This window comes from Peromyscus eremicus, chromosome 22, assembly GCF_949786415.1.
Source record: "Peromyscus eremicus chromosome 22, PerEre_H2_v1, whole genome shotgun sequence".
Lineage (NCBI taxonomy): Eukaryota > Metazoa > Chordata > Mammalia > Rodentia > Cricetidae > Peromyscus > Peromyscus eremicus.
Genome location: NC_081437.1, coordinates 19144417 through 19158908, shown reverse-complemented (window position 1 = coordinate 19158908; position 14492 = coordinate 19144417). Strand labels below are relative to the sequence as shown.

At 38.4% G+C, this 14492-nt stretch overlaps 1 protein-coding gene across 5 annotated transcripts in view; it reads left to right on the top strand.

Annotated features, from left to right (window-relative positions):
• Positions 1-14492, top strand: part of Birc6 (baculoviral IAP repeat containing 6) — a 183650-nt gene that overhangs the window by 37508 nt on the left and 131650 nt on the right. For all 5 annotated transcript variants that reach the window (XR_009375738.1, XM_059248553.1, XM_059248552.1 and 2 more), the window contains exons 9-11: positions 3579-4973; positions 10370-10519; positions 13493-13718. Coding sequence is in view for 4 of the 5 variants with exons in the window: in XM_059248553.1 (XP_059104536.1) it covers positions 3579-4973; positions 10370-10519; positions 13493-13718 (1771 nt within the window). In the remaining variant the exon portion in view is untranslated. The remainder of the gene's footprint in view (positions 1-3578; positions 4974-10369; positions 10520-13492; positions 13719-14492) is intronic.

The following is a 14492-nucleotide window of genomic DNA, read 5'->3' as shown; positions in this document are numbered from 1 at the left end:
GGTCATGGTAGTAAGGGATTAAAGTCCTTCCAGTTTAAAAAATTTTATATTCCTTTATTTGTGTTTATTATGTGATGTACATGAGTTCTGAGTTCATGTGTGTGGAGGCCAAACATCTCCAGTGTTTTCTTGTTGAGATAGAGTCTCTCACCAGTTCTTGGCTAGCTAGACTCTTTGGCCAGTGATCCCCAGGGGCCTGCTTGTCTTGGCCTCCCCAGTGCTGGTTACAAGTCTACTTTACTTGCATGCTTGGCTTATTTACATGGGTTCTTGACTTTGAATTCAGGTCCTTCCTGTTTTCTTACAAGGCAGGTAACTTACTGACTGAGCATCTTCCCAGCCCTAGTTAATTTCTTCATTTGGGGTTTGCCAGTAAGCTGTTCTTTCATAGGAAAATATAGTTCTGTGAAACTAATTTTAAATGTATAGGTTCTATCCTATACTTTTAAACTCCCTTTGGCCTTGAGCTCACAGAGATCTGCCTGCCTCTGCCTCAGGAATTAAAGGCATGGACCAATACTACCCAGCACCTATATGTTTTTATTTTTATTTTTTATAAATATATGAGAGAGAGAGAGAGAGAGAGAGAGAGAGAGAGAGAGAGAGAGAGAGAGGTTTTTTGTTTGTTTGTTTTCGAGACAGGGTTTTTCTGTGTACCTTTCGAGCCTATGGTGGAACTCGCTCTGTAGACGAGGTTGGCCTTGAACTCACAGAGATCTGCCTGCCTCTGCCTACCGAGTGCTAGGATTAAAAGGTATGTGCCACCGCAGCCTAGCTTCCTATACGTTTTTATATCAGTAACTTTTTGGGAGGATTATGGAGTAAGCATATCTAAACTTGATAAATATGAGAGATATAGTCTTTTTTTAAATTTTTCTTTAATTTTATTTACTTATTTTTGGGTTTGTGACACAGGGTTTCTCACAACCTGCTTTGTGGACCAGGGTGGCCTAAAACTCACAGAGATCTACCTGCCTCTGGAGTGCTGGGATTAAAGGTGTGTGCCACCAAGCCCAGCTGAAAGATGTAGTCTTATCCTGTAGCATCTTAAAAAATTTTAGGTGCCACTTCAGAACTTTACAACTCTAAGTGATTTGTATTAATTTGAATGACAAGCCGGGCGGTGGTGGCGCACGCCTTTAATCCCAGCACTCGGGAGGCAGAGCCAGGCGGATCTCTGTGAGTTGGAGGCCAGCCTGGGCTACCAAGTGAGTTCCAGGAAAGGCGCCAAAGCGACACAGAGAAACCCTGTCTCAAAAAACAAAAACCATACAAACAAACAATTTGAATTACATAGTTCAAAGAACTTTAGAACATATTAACCTCAAAATTATGAGTACACAATAAGAGGCATCTGTTTTTTGGTTGAAGATTGTACATTTTGAAAGTTCCCAGTTAATTTCAAAGAGAAACATTTTGTGTCTGAACCATGTATCTGAGTTAAGGAAGCATGACTTCTCATGAAGACTGCAAAGAAGGGTTGGCACAAGGATTGAATACAAACTGAACTTTGCCTTAGGAAGGAGCCATGACAAAATCCAATTGCTTAGCTCAGGAAGTATGGCTGTTAGAAGCTGTGGCTTTGTCACTACTTAAGAAAGCAAGCTACAGAAGGATTCCCCAAAGGGATTGGAAAGTATTGCATTGCAGGTATGTAGCATAAAATTTATTATGTGGTCTAGTTGGTCTCTAGTAGAAACTTTGAATTGAGGGCCTGGCTATGGTTCAGTGTCAGAGTGGTTGTCTGACATGCATGAGGCTGTGTTATTCCAGGGTACTTCAAACATAAATTGAAGGAGGAATAGTTAGAAATGTCAGATTTTCTCACCAAAATTCTCCTGTTTCCTAGGTGTGCATTGAGTGGTTATAAGAGGAAGTAGAAAAATAGGGCCACCTGCTGTATTTTTCTGTTGTATATCTATTTCTAGTTCTTTGCTTTCTTTTAGCAGGGTCTCACTGTATCCTAGCTTGTCTTGGAACTCACTGCATAGCCCATACTGGCCTCATCTCAGAGTAATCCAACTCGATCTCTTGAATGTTGGGATTATAGCAGTGAGCCACCAAACCTAGTCTATCATTTCCTTTTAAACAGTTTCATTGTGCATGCCGTTTACTTTAAATATTGTCTTAACTTTGTGTGTGCTTTGTGGATTTAGTTGACTTAATATATAAATATATTAAAACTATTCTATTTGAACAATTTCTTGTCATAACTTTAAAAAGTCATTTAATTTTTTTAGTTTAGTCCAACAGATAAGTAAGCATCTCCAGGATATATTATACATAGTGAAAGCTATAAAAATACTTTACTTTTTACTCTGAGTTTCCAATCCGAGAAAGTAGATATAGACAATGCTATGTAGTGTAGTGGCTGTTTGTTATTCTAGCCATTCTAGCCACAGTATGAAAGGAACGAACAGTCTGGTTCTTCTGCTTCAGTTAGAAAAGATTTCTGTTGTAGAGGTTAGTAGTAACGATTATCCCAGATAATGGGACATTCTGGCTAACACTGTAAGTTGTTGAAGAGACTGTGTAATGGTATAGTATCAGGATACCTAAGTGGTGTTCACAGATCCCTTAACTTACTACTTACTTGTACTTTCAATCTTCATATAGACAGACACTCCATTTAATATTTCCTAGACTCTTATCTTACTACCTAATTATAAAAGCAGTTCTAATTTTTCTTTATTTTTTTTCTATGATTAGAGTGGTTTTTACATTGTTGTTACTGACTGATTCTTACTATTTAGAAATTAAAAAAGAAAGAAAGAAAAAAAAGAATAAAAACCAAAACCAAGATTGATGGAAAGAATTTTCAGTTCAGTATTAGACTACCTGAGTGCAGGATTGGCTGTTGTCTCTGGTGGGGTTTTTGTCTGTATGTGACTGTCAGCATTGTGGAGCAAGAGAGAAGAAATAGTGCTTTGAATCTTAAAGTATTTAAAAAAAAAAAAAAAAAAGAAGGAATTGAGATTATAGTGTTTTTCTTAGGTATTTGAGAGAGTGCATAAATTATAGTGCACAAATAATATTGAGTGTATTTTTTGATTTAGAAATTGTATTCTTTTAATACTAATTTAAAGCAATAACTAAATATATTAACTCTCCCTCTACCTTCCTACTCCTTAAAAATCAATTTTTCTTTAGTTCTCAAGAGAATATATTTGAGTCGAAAATAATTTTTAATTTCTTGTAGTTTTTTTCTTTTAAATTTTCTTATGTAGGGTCATCTGAGATTTGATAAAGTTTGTTTTAAAATGCTTGAAGTTTGAAAAAAAAATCACTTAAAAATTTTGTGTCTGCATATATGTATGGGCACATGCACACATGTGAAGGTCAAAGGTACAGCTTGTAGGAGTTAGTTTTCTTCTGGGTTCCAGTGATGGAGCTGAGTCTGGCTTGGGAACAAGCCTTTACCTGCTGATCTATCTTGTGGCCATGAAATACTTTGAATTCTTGGATTTACTATAATGCATAGACCAGATGAATTAGGAAAAAACCTCATTGAGGTACTGATTGCGATTTACATCACTAAGGCTGCTACATCTAATGTTTTGTATTGTTTCTTTTCAAAGGGCATACATCACAAAAGGAAGCCATGGAAGTAAGCCTTGATATAACAGCGCTCAGCATTCTCCAACAGCCAGAGAAACTGCAATGGGAGATTGTGGCAAATGTGCTTGAGGACACTGTTAAGGATCTTGAAGAACTTGGGGCAAATCCTTGCTTAACAAACTCTAAGAGTGAAAAGACAAAGGAGAAGCACCAGGAACAACACAACATTCCCTTTCCATGTTTATTGGCTGGAGGTTTATTAACATATAAATCTCCCGCTACCTCACCCATTAGTAGTAATTCCCACAGGTCACTGGATGGTTTAAGTAGAACTCAGGGCGAAAGTATATCAGAACAAGGGTCAACTGACAATGAATCGTGCACAAATTCAGAACTGAATTCTCCTCTGGTAAGGAGGACTTTACCTGTTTTACTTCTTTATAGTATCAAAGAATCTGATGAGAAAGCAGGAAAAATCTTTTCACAGATGAACAATATTATGAGTAAAAGTTTGCACGATGACGGTTTTACGGTTCCACAGATTATTGAAATGGAGCTGGATAACCAGGAGCAGTTGTTGTTGCAGGATCCTCCTGTGACTTACATTCAGCAGTTTGCAGATGCAGCAGCCAGCCTCACCTCTCCAGATTCTGAGAAGTGGAACTCTGTGTTCCCCAAGCCTGGGACTTTGGTTCAGTGCTTGAGGCTACCAAAGTTTGCAGAGGAGGAGACTCTTTGTATAGACTCCATAACTCCTTGTGCTGATGGAATTCATTTGTTAGTAGGACTGCGGACATGCTCTGTTGAATCGTTGAGTGCAATAAATCAAGTTGAGGCCTTGAATAATTTAAATAAATTAAACTCTGCACTATGTAGTAGACGGAAAGGTGAGCTGGAATCCAATCTTGCTGTAGTGAATGGTGCAAATATTAGTGTGATCCAACACGAGTCACCAGCAGATGTACCAACTCCTTTGATCATTCATCCGGAGCAGAGGAATGTTAGTGGTGGATATTTAGTTCTTTACAAAATGAATTATACCACTCGAATAGTGACTTTAGAAGAGGAGCCAGTAAAAATCCAGCATATCAAAGATCCCCAGGACACAATTACCTCGCTCATTTTGCTTCCACCGGATATCCTGGATAATCGAGAGGATGACTGTGAAGAACCTGCTGAGGAAGTGCAGTCAACCTCAAAGAACGGGATTGAAAGAGAAAAGAAGTCTGACATTTCTACTCTTGGACACCTGGTGATTACCACTCAGGGAGGATATGTAAAAGTATTAGACCTTTCAAACTTCGAAATTTTGGCCAAAGTGGAGCCTCCCAAAAAGGAGGGCACTGAAGAACAGGATACATTTGTTTCTGTTATTTACTGCTCAGGCACAGACAGGCTGTGTGCGTGCACCAAAGGTGAGCTATTGGCTTGATTCTTCTCAAAATACCAGTGGTATTCATCTGTGTACATAACTAGTGTGAATTTTAGATCCATGTAAAGAGAGGATTCTTATAAATTATTTTTAAATAATGTAGTGGTCCATTTTCCTACTGTTTTTACTGACATTAAATTTTTTTAAAGATTTTTAAAACTTCCCTAGGCAAGAAATCTATTTGCAAGTAGCTTAGTAAGTCATCAAAAAGTATCTTTTCATCTGAATATAGAGATATACTTGGGACCATGAAACTTGAGGGTCATGAGTTCAAGGCCAGCCTGGATTGTGTAGCAAGAAAGAACTTTGCTTAACTTCAAGAAATAAGCATCCTGGTAATTTTGTGAATCTAACTGTGCATTGCCTACATTTGTGGACTGTGGGGGGAACCTGCCCCCACTTTTCCCCCAGGGTACTCTTGAGTAGAGAGAAGTGAGAAATATTTAGATAGGAATATAGAGGTGAGAGAGACAGAAACACAAGATAGCCTCGGGAGGGCCTGGATCCTTATCCACCAGCCCCTTCTGTCTCTTCCAAAGGTCTGTTTATAGAAATGCCAAGGGATGGGACAGAAGACCTCCCCCTAGCACAGCCAAGTGCATACCCTTCCAAACATCTGGTAACCAAGCACGTGGTCAATCCATCCTCTTAGGCAGTCCTGCTGTGTAAAGCAAGCTCAGATCTCACTAGGAAACCTCTGTGGGCTCCCCCAGCGGAACTAGTTTCTTGAGAAACTAGAATAAGACAGCCTGTGTGTTAGACTTGTTGATGTGACAATACACTTGATATAAGCTACTTAAAGGAGGAAAAACTTACTTGGTCACGTGGTACCAGAAATTTTAGTTTGTCACAGTCAGGAACGTATGACTGAGCAGGGAAACTTGTGTCAGGGCAGCTACAAAACAAGGTGTGTGTGTGAGAGAGAGATGATTATAGCTTGTGTTTCTTTTATTCCAAAGGGCCCCTTACATTCATGGCAGTCTCCCACCTCTATCCCTGTGTGCAAATGCCCTCATAGATTCAATTAGAGATGCCTTTTCCATCTTTTAGGCATCTCTTAATATTGCCAAGTTGATTAGCTGCCACAGTCTATTGTGGGGCTCATTATAATCAAATAATGTATGTGAAGTTTCTGGCACAGATTGCTTTTTGGAAAAAAAAAAAAACAACTTAGCAAGTAATCCTTAGATTTATAAAATGTTAAGATGTTTGGTCTTTTTTTTTTTTTGGTGACTGTGAGACTTTTTTTTTTTAAATTACATTTATTTTTTGTGTGTATGAATGTGGGGGTATGTGTGCCACAACACTCATGTGGAGGTCAGAGTACAACTTGCAGGAGTTGATTTCCTCCTTCCACCCTCAAGGAATCAAATTCATGCTTTCAGGGTTGGCAACAAGTGTCTTTACCGGCAGAGATATCTCTCTGGCCTAGGAAAATACTGTCTTTGTTTCCCATAATTAAGCTGTAATGTTTCTATAAGGGCAGAAAATTATGTATATATATATATGATAAAAGCTCTGCAGTCCATAACATACAGCAGTGTTGAATCTGAGCCTGGGTATTTCAGGTAAGGTTCTCTGGCATTGCATGGCATGATGTCATTCCAGAACAAAGTGCTTATATGTTCAGAACCAAGGTTACAGTGAAATCATGAGTTTGGTCTTCTTTTATCATAATCTTTGGCTGGTAATAAATTAGTTTTGCAACATTTCAGGCCCTGTTGGACATTATGCAATATATCCCCATGTATTTGTTTGTGTAAACCAAATAACTGGGTACAACAGATTTTTGACAAGTATAGCTGACTTTTGTGGCATAACAAATACTGTTTGCTATTGATAGGTTAGTTGGAATTGTAGAGCCACAAAATTCTTGAAGCCTAGATTATAACGAAGACTTGATGAATTTGGAAAAAGTGTCATTCATTCTCTGTGCTTTTGGTAGGCATTAACGTGAGTTTTTGGTTGAGTAGATTAACAGGGCTTAGCTAAAGAGGGTAGTAGCTAGTGTATTGATTGGTTCAGATTGCTACATCTAGTGAAATACCCAGTGGGGGAAAAAGTCTTCAAACTGTATTAAAGTCAAAGTAAGTTGATATAAAATATGAGCAGTTCAACATAACTTTAGAATGATTAAAAACTTTGAAGTACAGGTGAGACTTGAGAATAGCTCGTTTAAGTTCTAGAAGGTTCCAGGGAATTTTAACTTCCTGATCACGTGTCAGTTTGTTACTTTGCCAGTGATCATATCAAATTTTTAACACTTACACTTTTTCGTAGAGCCCGTTTTTGCAGATCAGTAAACTAATTAAAGGAGAGTTCAGTAACTTGTCTTAATCACAGAGCTAATAATGGCAGAGAGGATTCTAAGCTGGTCAGTTTGTTGTCTGAGTCTTTTAAACTGTGTACGCTGCCCTGTTAGAGTATAACAAAAGCTGAAGAATCTTAAAATGAATTTCCTGTAGTATTCAATATGAAAGAGCTTCAAAGTTTCCATCTTGCCATAAATCATCCAACATGGTGCTTGAGTGGTTTGGCCCCGGACACATGCTTCCTTGTAAGATACTAGCATTTGTAGAAATGTAGTAAGTACTTCATTTATTTGATGAGATATAATTTAATAAGACTAATATTTGAAAGTAGATTGGTATATTCTTAGAGTTAGGATAGCAGGGTTCCCAGGAAGCAATCTCTTGTGATAGTTGATTTCCTGGCTGTTCTTGAAGTCTCTTCAATGCTGGGATTTCAGGTGTGCTAACAGAACCAACTACTGGAGAACTGAAACAAATATCTTTTCCCTATGTGTGAGTTTGTGTGAGTGCAGTCCTAAGGCTGTCTCTGCCTCCCTAGCACTGAAATTACAGGTGCCACCGTACCCGTCTGATGTTACATAAGTTCTGGGCATCCAAACTCTAGTCCTGATGCTTGCTTGGCAAACTCTTTATTTACTTAGCCATTTCCTCAGCTCCTGGAATTAAACTAGGCTGGCCTCTGCCTCCAAAGTGGTGTGGTAAAAGGCATGTGACAGTAAGTCTAGCTTCTAAAATTTTTTATAATTAAGTGATTCTAACATGAACAAAACCTAGAAGTTATACATTGTCATTGAATTACCACATAACATTTGATACATCTATATAATATTGAGTAATGTTTAAATCATGTTAAATATTTATTTCCTCATTCATCATTTCTTTGTGGGGAAAACTTTGACGTCCTTTCTTCTGGCTCTTTGACATGTTCATATATGATGTTATGTACAACATAGTATGTAGTAGTTACCCAGAGCTGCTCGCTGCTGTATTAGTGTCCATTGATCAACAGTCCCACATTCCTCTCTTCCCTGTCTCTGGCCTCTGTAACCACCATTCTGCTGTGAACTTACATGAGATCATCTTTTTTAGATTTTACATGAGTCACTTCATTGAGGTACTTTTCTGATTTATTTTGCTTAGCATAATGATCTCTAGTTCTATCCGGGTCATATCTATCTATCTTTTCTGTCTGTCGGTCTAACTAACTAACTAACTAACTAACTAACTAACCAGCTAACTATTTTGAGACAGGGTTTCTCTGTGTAATAGCGCTGGCTTGTCCTAGAATTCACTCTGTAGACCAGGCTGGCCTCAAACTCACAGATGTCTGCTTGCCTCTGCTGGCATTAAAGGCACATGCTACCATTGCCTGGCTAAAATTTTTTTAATTTTTATTTTTATGTGCATTGTTGATTTGCTTATGTGTATGCTTGTGTAAAGGTGTCAGGGTCCCTGGAACTGTAGTCACAGACAGTTGTGAGTTGCTACATGGGTCCTGGGAATTGAACCCTGGTCCTCTGAAAGAGCAGTCAGTGCTCTTGACCACTGAACCATTTCTTTAGGGGCGCCCCCCCCCCCCATGTCATTTTAAATGACAGGATTTCATTCTTTTTTATGGCTGAGTGGTATTACATTATGTACATGTGTCAGATTTTTTTTTCTTTCATTCATGAATTTAAGGGCACTTAGGTTGTTTCCATTTCTTGTCTGTTGTGAGTTCAGTGTTTCTGTGAATATAGGTATGAAATGTCTCTTTGACAAAATGATTTCCTTTGGTGGTTTGTTCAGTAGCAGAATTGCTGTAATATATTGTGCTTCTGTAATTAAAAATTTTTGAGAAACCTCCATCCTGGTTTTTTTCCCTCTTACTCGTGTGTGTGTGTGTGTGTGTGTGTGTGTGTGTGTGTGTGTGTATAAGCTCTCTCCTTCCACCATACTTGTTCCAAGGGTTAAACTCAGATTGTCAGGCTTGGCAGCAAGTGCCTACCCACTGAACCATCTCACTGGCTCCCATACTGTTTTGTTTTTGTTTTTGTTTTTTTAATAAATAAAATACTTGTATTTTATGAGTATTTTCATGCATGTGTGTCTGTGCAGTATATTCATGCAGTGCCTGAGGAGGCCAGAAGAAGGGCTCAAATCCCGTTTGACCAGAGGGTTGTTAGCTGCCATGTAGGTGTTGGGACTCAAATCCAGTGAGTGCTCTTAACTACTGAGCTGTCTCTTTTTTTGAGTGTGTAATTCCTTACATATTTTTGATACCACTTTTTTTTTTGATCCTCTGATATCACTTTCTTGATATGTATGCATTCCACATTCTATTTGTTGGGTCTGTGTGCTGTTGAATGTTTTTGGTTTTTCGAGACAGGGTTTCTCTGTGTAGCTTTGTGCCTTTTCCTGGAACTCACCTGGTAGCCCAGGCTGGCCTCGAACTCACAGAGATCCGCCTGGCTCTGCCTCCTGAGTGCTGGGATTAAAGGCGTGCGCCACCACCGCCCGGCTGGACTGTAGATCTTAATATGTATAGCTTACTATATTAGTGTCCTCATCTGTAAGATGATCACAGGAATAAACCCTGTTTCCAAAGGCCTTTGGTAAAGTTTAGATTGATTAAAGATATCAAAATATCATGTTATATAATGTAACAGGTATGAGAATAAATACTTTTAAAAAATGTGTATGAGTGTTTTGCTTACATGTATGTCTTTGCATGTATTTGTGGCCTTGGAGGCCAGACAAAGGTGTAAGATAACCCTGGAACTGGAGTTGCAAATGGTTGTTAGCTGCCATGAAGGTAGTGGAAATTGAACCCAGGTCCTTAGCATAAAGAAAACCTTTTAACCACTGGATCATTTCTGTAGACCTGAGATAAATATCTCTTATTTTCTCCACTAAATTGGTTGTAGTTCATTTCAACTAAATTTCCAAATTCTTTGACACAGATAACTGCTATAGTGTTTTTTGTGTCAGGTAGTATTAAAATAAGTTGTGAATTTTAAATTAATACTGCATTTAATTTTTAAACTATTTTCCATGTATTTGTTGATGAAATTTTACTATACTCTAGGTGGTGAACTTCATTTTCTCCAAATTGGAGGAACTTGTGATGATATTGATGAAGCTGATATTCTGGTAGATGGATCCCTTTCTAAAGGAATAGAACCATCTCTAGAAGGTTCCAGACCTTTATCAAATCCTTCAAGTCCTGGTATTTCAGGTAAGACACTATATTTTTATAGTAATTCTTTCCTTCCTTCCTTCCTTTCTTTCTTCCTTCCTTCCTGTATGTATGTCTTGATTGCCCTGTTTAGAAAGACATTCTTTGACCAGGCTTATTATACATTATTTATCATTACCTTTCTGGTAGTTGAAAAATGTTACAAACTTATTACAGAAAGAAATCATTTTCATAGGCTTATCAGTATTAGTGAGGTCTGCCTAAGAAGTAAAAACATATTACTCTTAAGTTTTTAAGAATCACATTTTATTTAATTATTCATTTATTTTGTGTGTATGTGTGCGCGTGTGTGTATGTATGTATGCATGCCATAACACTTGTGTGGAAGTCAGAGGAAAGCGTGGAGTAGGTCCTTTCTACCATAGAGCCCCAGGGACTGAATCCAGGTTGTTAGGTTTGGCAGTAGGCACTGTTACTCGCTGGGCCATCTTGCCTGCCCCTTTACCTGGTCTATAGCTTTTAGTTTTAATTAGGGAGTACAGCATGAAAGAGTGGGACATTGGGGCTGGAGAGAATGTGCAGCATTTAAGAGCACTGGCTGCTCTTCCAGAGGACTGGAGTTCACTAGTCAGCACTGATGTCAACAGTTTACAGTTGTCTGTAATTCTACCTCCAGTAGCTCTGATGCCTCTGGTTTCCAAGGACACCTGTACTCACATGTACAAACTCACATAAAGACATGCATACATACACATAATTTATAAGATACCAAATTAAAGTAAGGAAGAACATTAAGTAAGTGTATAATCAATGGAGTGGGTAATAGTCTTAATATTATATGTAATTGAATAGCTAAGTGACAGTCTTACTGTAGAGGTATATTAACATTGTCATTGTCCCATCTTGAATCCATGGATAGTGCCACCATGCCCAGGTAAACTTCATGATTTCTTTTAAAAATATTTTTTCTTTTTCTTTTTTTTAAATAATTTATTTTTATGTGCACTGGTGTGAAGGTGTCAGATCCCCTGGAACTGGAGTTATGGACAGTTATGAGCTGCCGAGTGGGTGCTGGGAATTGAACCTGGGTCCTCTAGAAGAGCAGGCAGTACTCTTAACCACTGAGCCATCTCTCCAGCCCTCTAAAAATGTTTTTTTTTTTTTTTTTTTTTTTTTTTTTGTTTGGAGATTTCTTTATTTTACGTGTATGGATGTATTACTTGCATATATGTTTGTGCATCAGCACCACATGTATACCTGGTGCTGTGGATCCAGAAGAGGGCATTAGATCCCCTGTACCTGGAATTACAGACAGTTGTTGCTCCCATATGGATGCTCTGATTGAGAAGGCAGCAATTTCCAGCCCCGACTGAGTGATTTATTAAGTATATAATTGATTCATGGTCTTGACATGTTGTATTAAGTTCTCTTTCCCTTTTTCTGTTACATTTTATCCAGTCATGGTTTATCCTCCTACTCCCCACTGCTGTGGATCAAAGCTAGTTCTTTGTGTGTGGCAAAGAAGTCCTCCCTCGCTGAGCTGTGTCCTCTTCCCTGTACTAAGCCGTTTTAGTGCTCCCTCTACATATTCAGTTAGTCCTTCTGTGCTTCTGTAACTCTTACTATACACCACAGTTTATCTTCCTAACCTAACTTTTTAGTCTTTAAAAGAAGTTTAAGCCGAGTTTGGTGGCACATGTATTTAACCCCAGTATTCAGGAGGCTGAGGCATAGGCCTGTTGATCTTTATGAGTTCTAGGCCAGCCAAGGGGATATAGTGAGATCTTGTCAAATGGGGATGGGGGCTGTAGAGTTGGGTCTGTGGTTAAGAGTACTAATTAATTGCTCTTGCAGCCAACCTGGGTTTGATTTCCAGCACCTACACGGTGACTCACAACTACCCGTAATTCCAGTTCCAGAGGATCTGACACCTTCTTTTGACCAGGCACATAAATGGTGTTCATACATACATGCAAGCAAACATTCATACACATAAATATTTGATAAGTAAAATTTTAATAAAACATTTAATAAAAATATTTTAAAAAGCAATAAAAGAAACTTAAGACCAGGTGGTGGTAGTGGACACCTTATTCCAGCACTCAGGTGGCAGGGGCAGGCGGATCTCTGAGTTCTAGGCCATCGTGGTCCACAGAGTGAGTTCCAGGAGTTACACAGAGAAACCCTGTCTGGGGGTAGGAGGGAAAAGCTTAAGACATTTTCAGTGAAAAATGTGTTTAAGAGTTAGATGTGGTGGTGCACAGATCTAACACCTACACTTGGAAGTCTGAGACTTGGAGTACTGTGATTTTTGAGGCCAATTTTGTCTACATGGTGAAACTTCAGTTTAGTTCCTCACCCCTTAACCTCCCCATAAAAAATGTTACACACATTCTAAATAGGAGTAATATCTGAAGTTGGTATATGTTCTTTATGGTTCCTAACAGTTTGACATTCTGATGTTTTTCTCTTATACAAAAAGTAAAAACTCTTGGTGTCTACTAGTTAATGTAGTTAACTTTAAGGACTAGTAGCATAGATTGTAGTAATTTTCACTTATTTGTTTAATACTGCTATGTCTAGAAGACAACTCTCACAGAAGAGAAGGGATAGTTTAATCTTTATGTTTGTGAATGTTTATTGCTATCAGAATAGGCTTTGGCTGTTTTAAAATTTTTAATTGATTATGAAAGGGCATTTATTATGTAATTGCTGGCACCTTGTATTTGCTTTGTAAATAGCATGTTATAAAAGAGAATTGCTGATCCAAGTGTGGTAGTTTGCGTTTTGATACCATATTTGCCCATTTCTAACAGATTGAGTTTGGGCATACTAACTGAGCTGTCCCATGGCCAGTGTAATCAGTGTGGAGTAGAGATTCCTTAGCCTGCTTTATTGGCTTTTACATATTTGGCATGTTGTATTTTGAATAGACAAAAAACATGAATTAAAATAACGTCTTTTCTTTTTCTTTTTAAATCTGTTTCAAATATTGTATTCACTACTGTTAAGGAGTTGATTTATTGGTGGACCAGCCTTTCACACTTGAAATCTTGACGTCTCTAGTAGAGCTAACTCGATTTGAGACACTGACTCCACGATTTTCAGCTACTGTTCCTCCATGTTGGGTAGAAGTTCAGCAAGAACAGCAGCAAAGACGGCACCCTCAGCATCTGCATCAGCAGCACCATGGAGATGCTGCTCAGCACACCCGCACTTGGAAATTGCAGACTGACAGGTACTGGGCTTCTCCAAGGAGCTTCACCTTAGACATCTATTGTAACATGGAGTTCCCAGCTATGTTACTAATTCTCTTAATATTTAGTATTAATAACTTTTCTCCCTTGCGTTTGTCATTTGATTTTGGATATTTCTGTACTGTTTCATGTTATAGGATAATAAAATGAGAGAATCTACTGTTTGTTATTTGATTACTTAGCCCACAGATTTCTTTAGCAAATATTTAAATACTTGTTTGCAAAAACAGGCACTGTTGTGGACACTAGTACTATGATTCTTGTGAAAGTTGTATTTTAATTGGCTTCAGACAGTGAACAGTTGTATCCTATGCTATAGTTATAGTTCAAAGATGGCCATGATCAGACTAGCGTAGGGGTGGGGAAGGGGAAAAGACACATGAATGAACATTCAAGTACATGGGCAAGAGAGAGCACCTTAGAAAGCCCTGAGTAGAGACACTGATTCAGGGGCAATGCAAGTATAAAGCCCTGTCATAGTGTGTCTGGAGGTAGTGAGAAGAATAGTTGGAGTCTGGATATGATTTAAAGGTATAGGGGATAGAATTTTGTGATATATTTACCTCTACTGTGAGAGGAGACTTCGTAGCAGTACAGTGTTGTTGGTTGTTTTTGCTCTTTATTCATTTGGGGACCCATTGCTCTTGGGGGGCCACCACCCAGCTCCCAAATAAATCACACACAGAGGCTTATTCTTAATTATGAATGCCCAGCCTTAGCTTGGCTTATTTCTAACCATCTTTCCTTAACTTAAA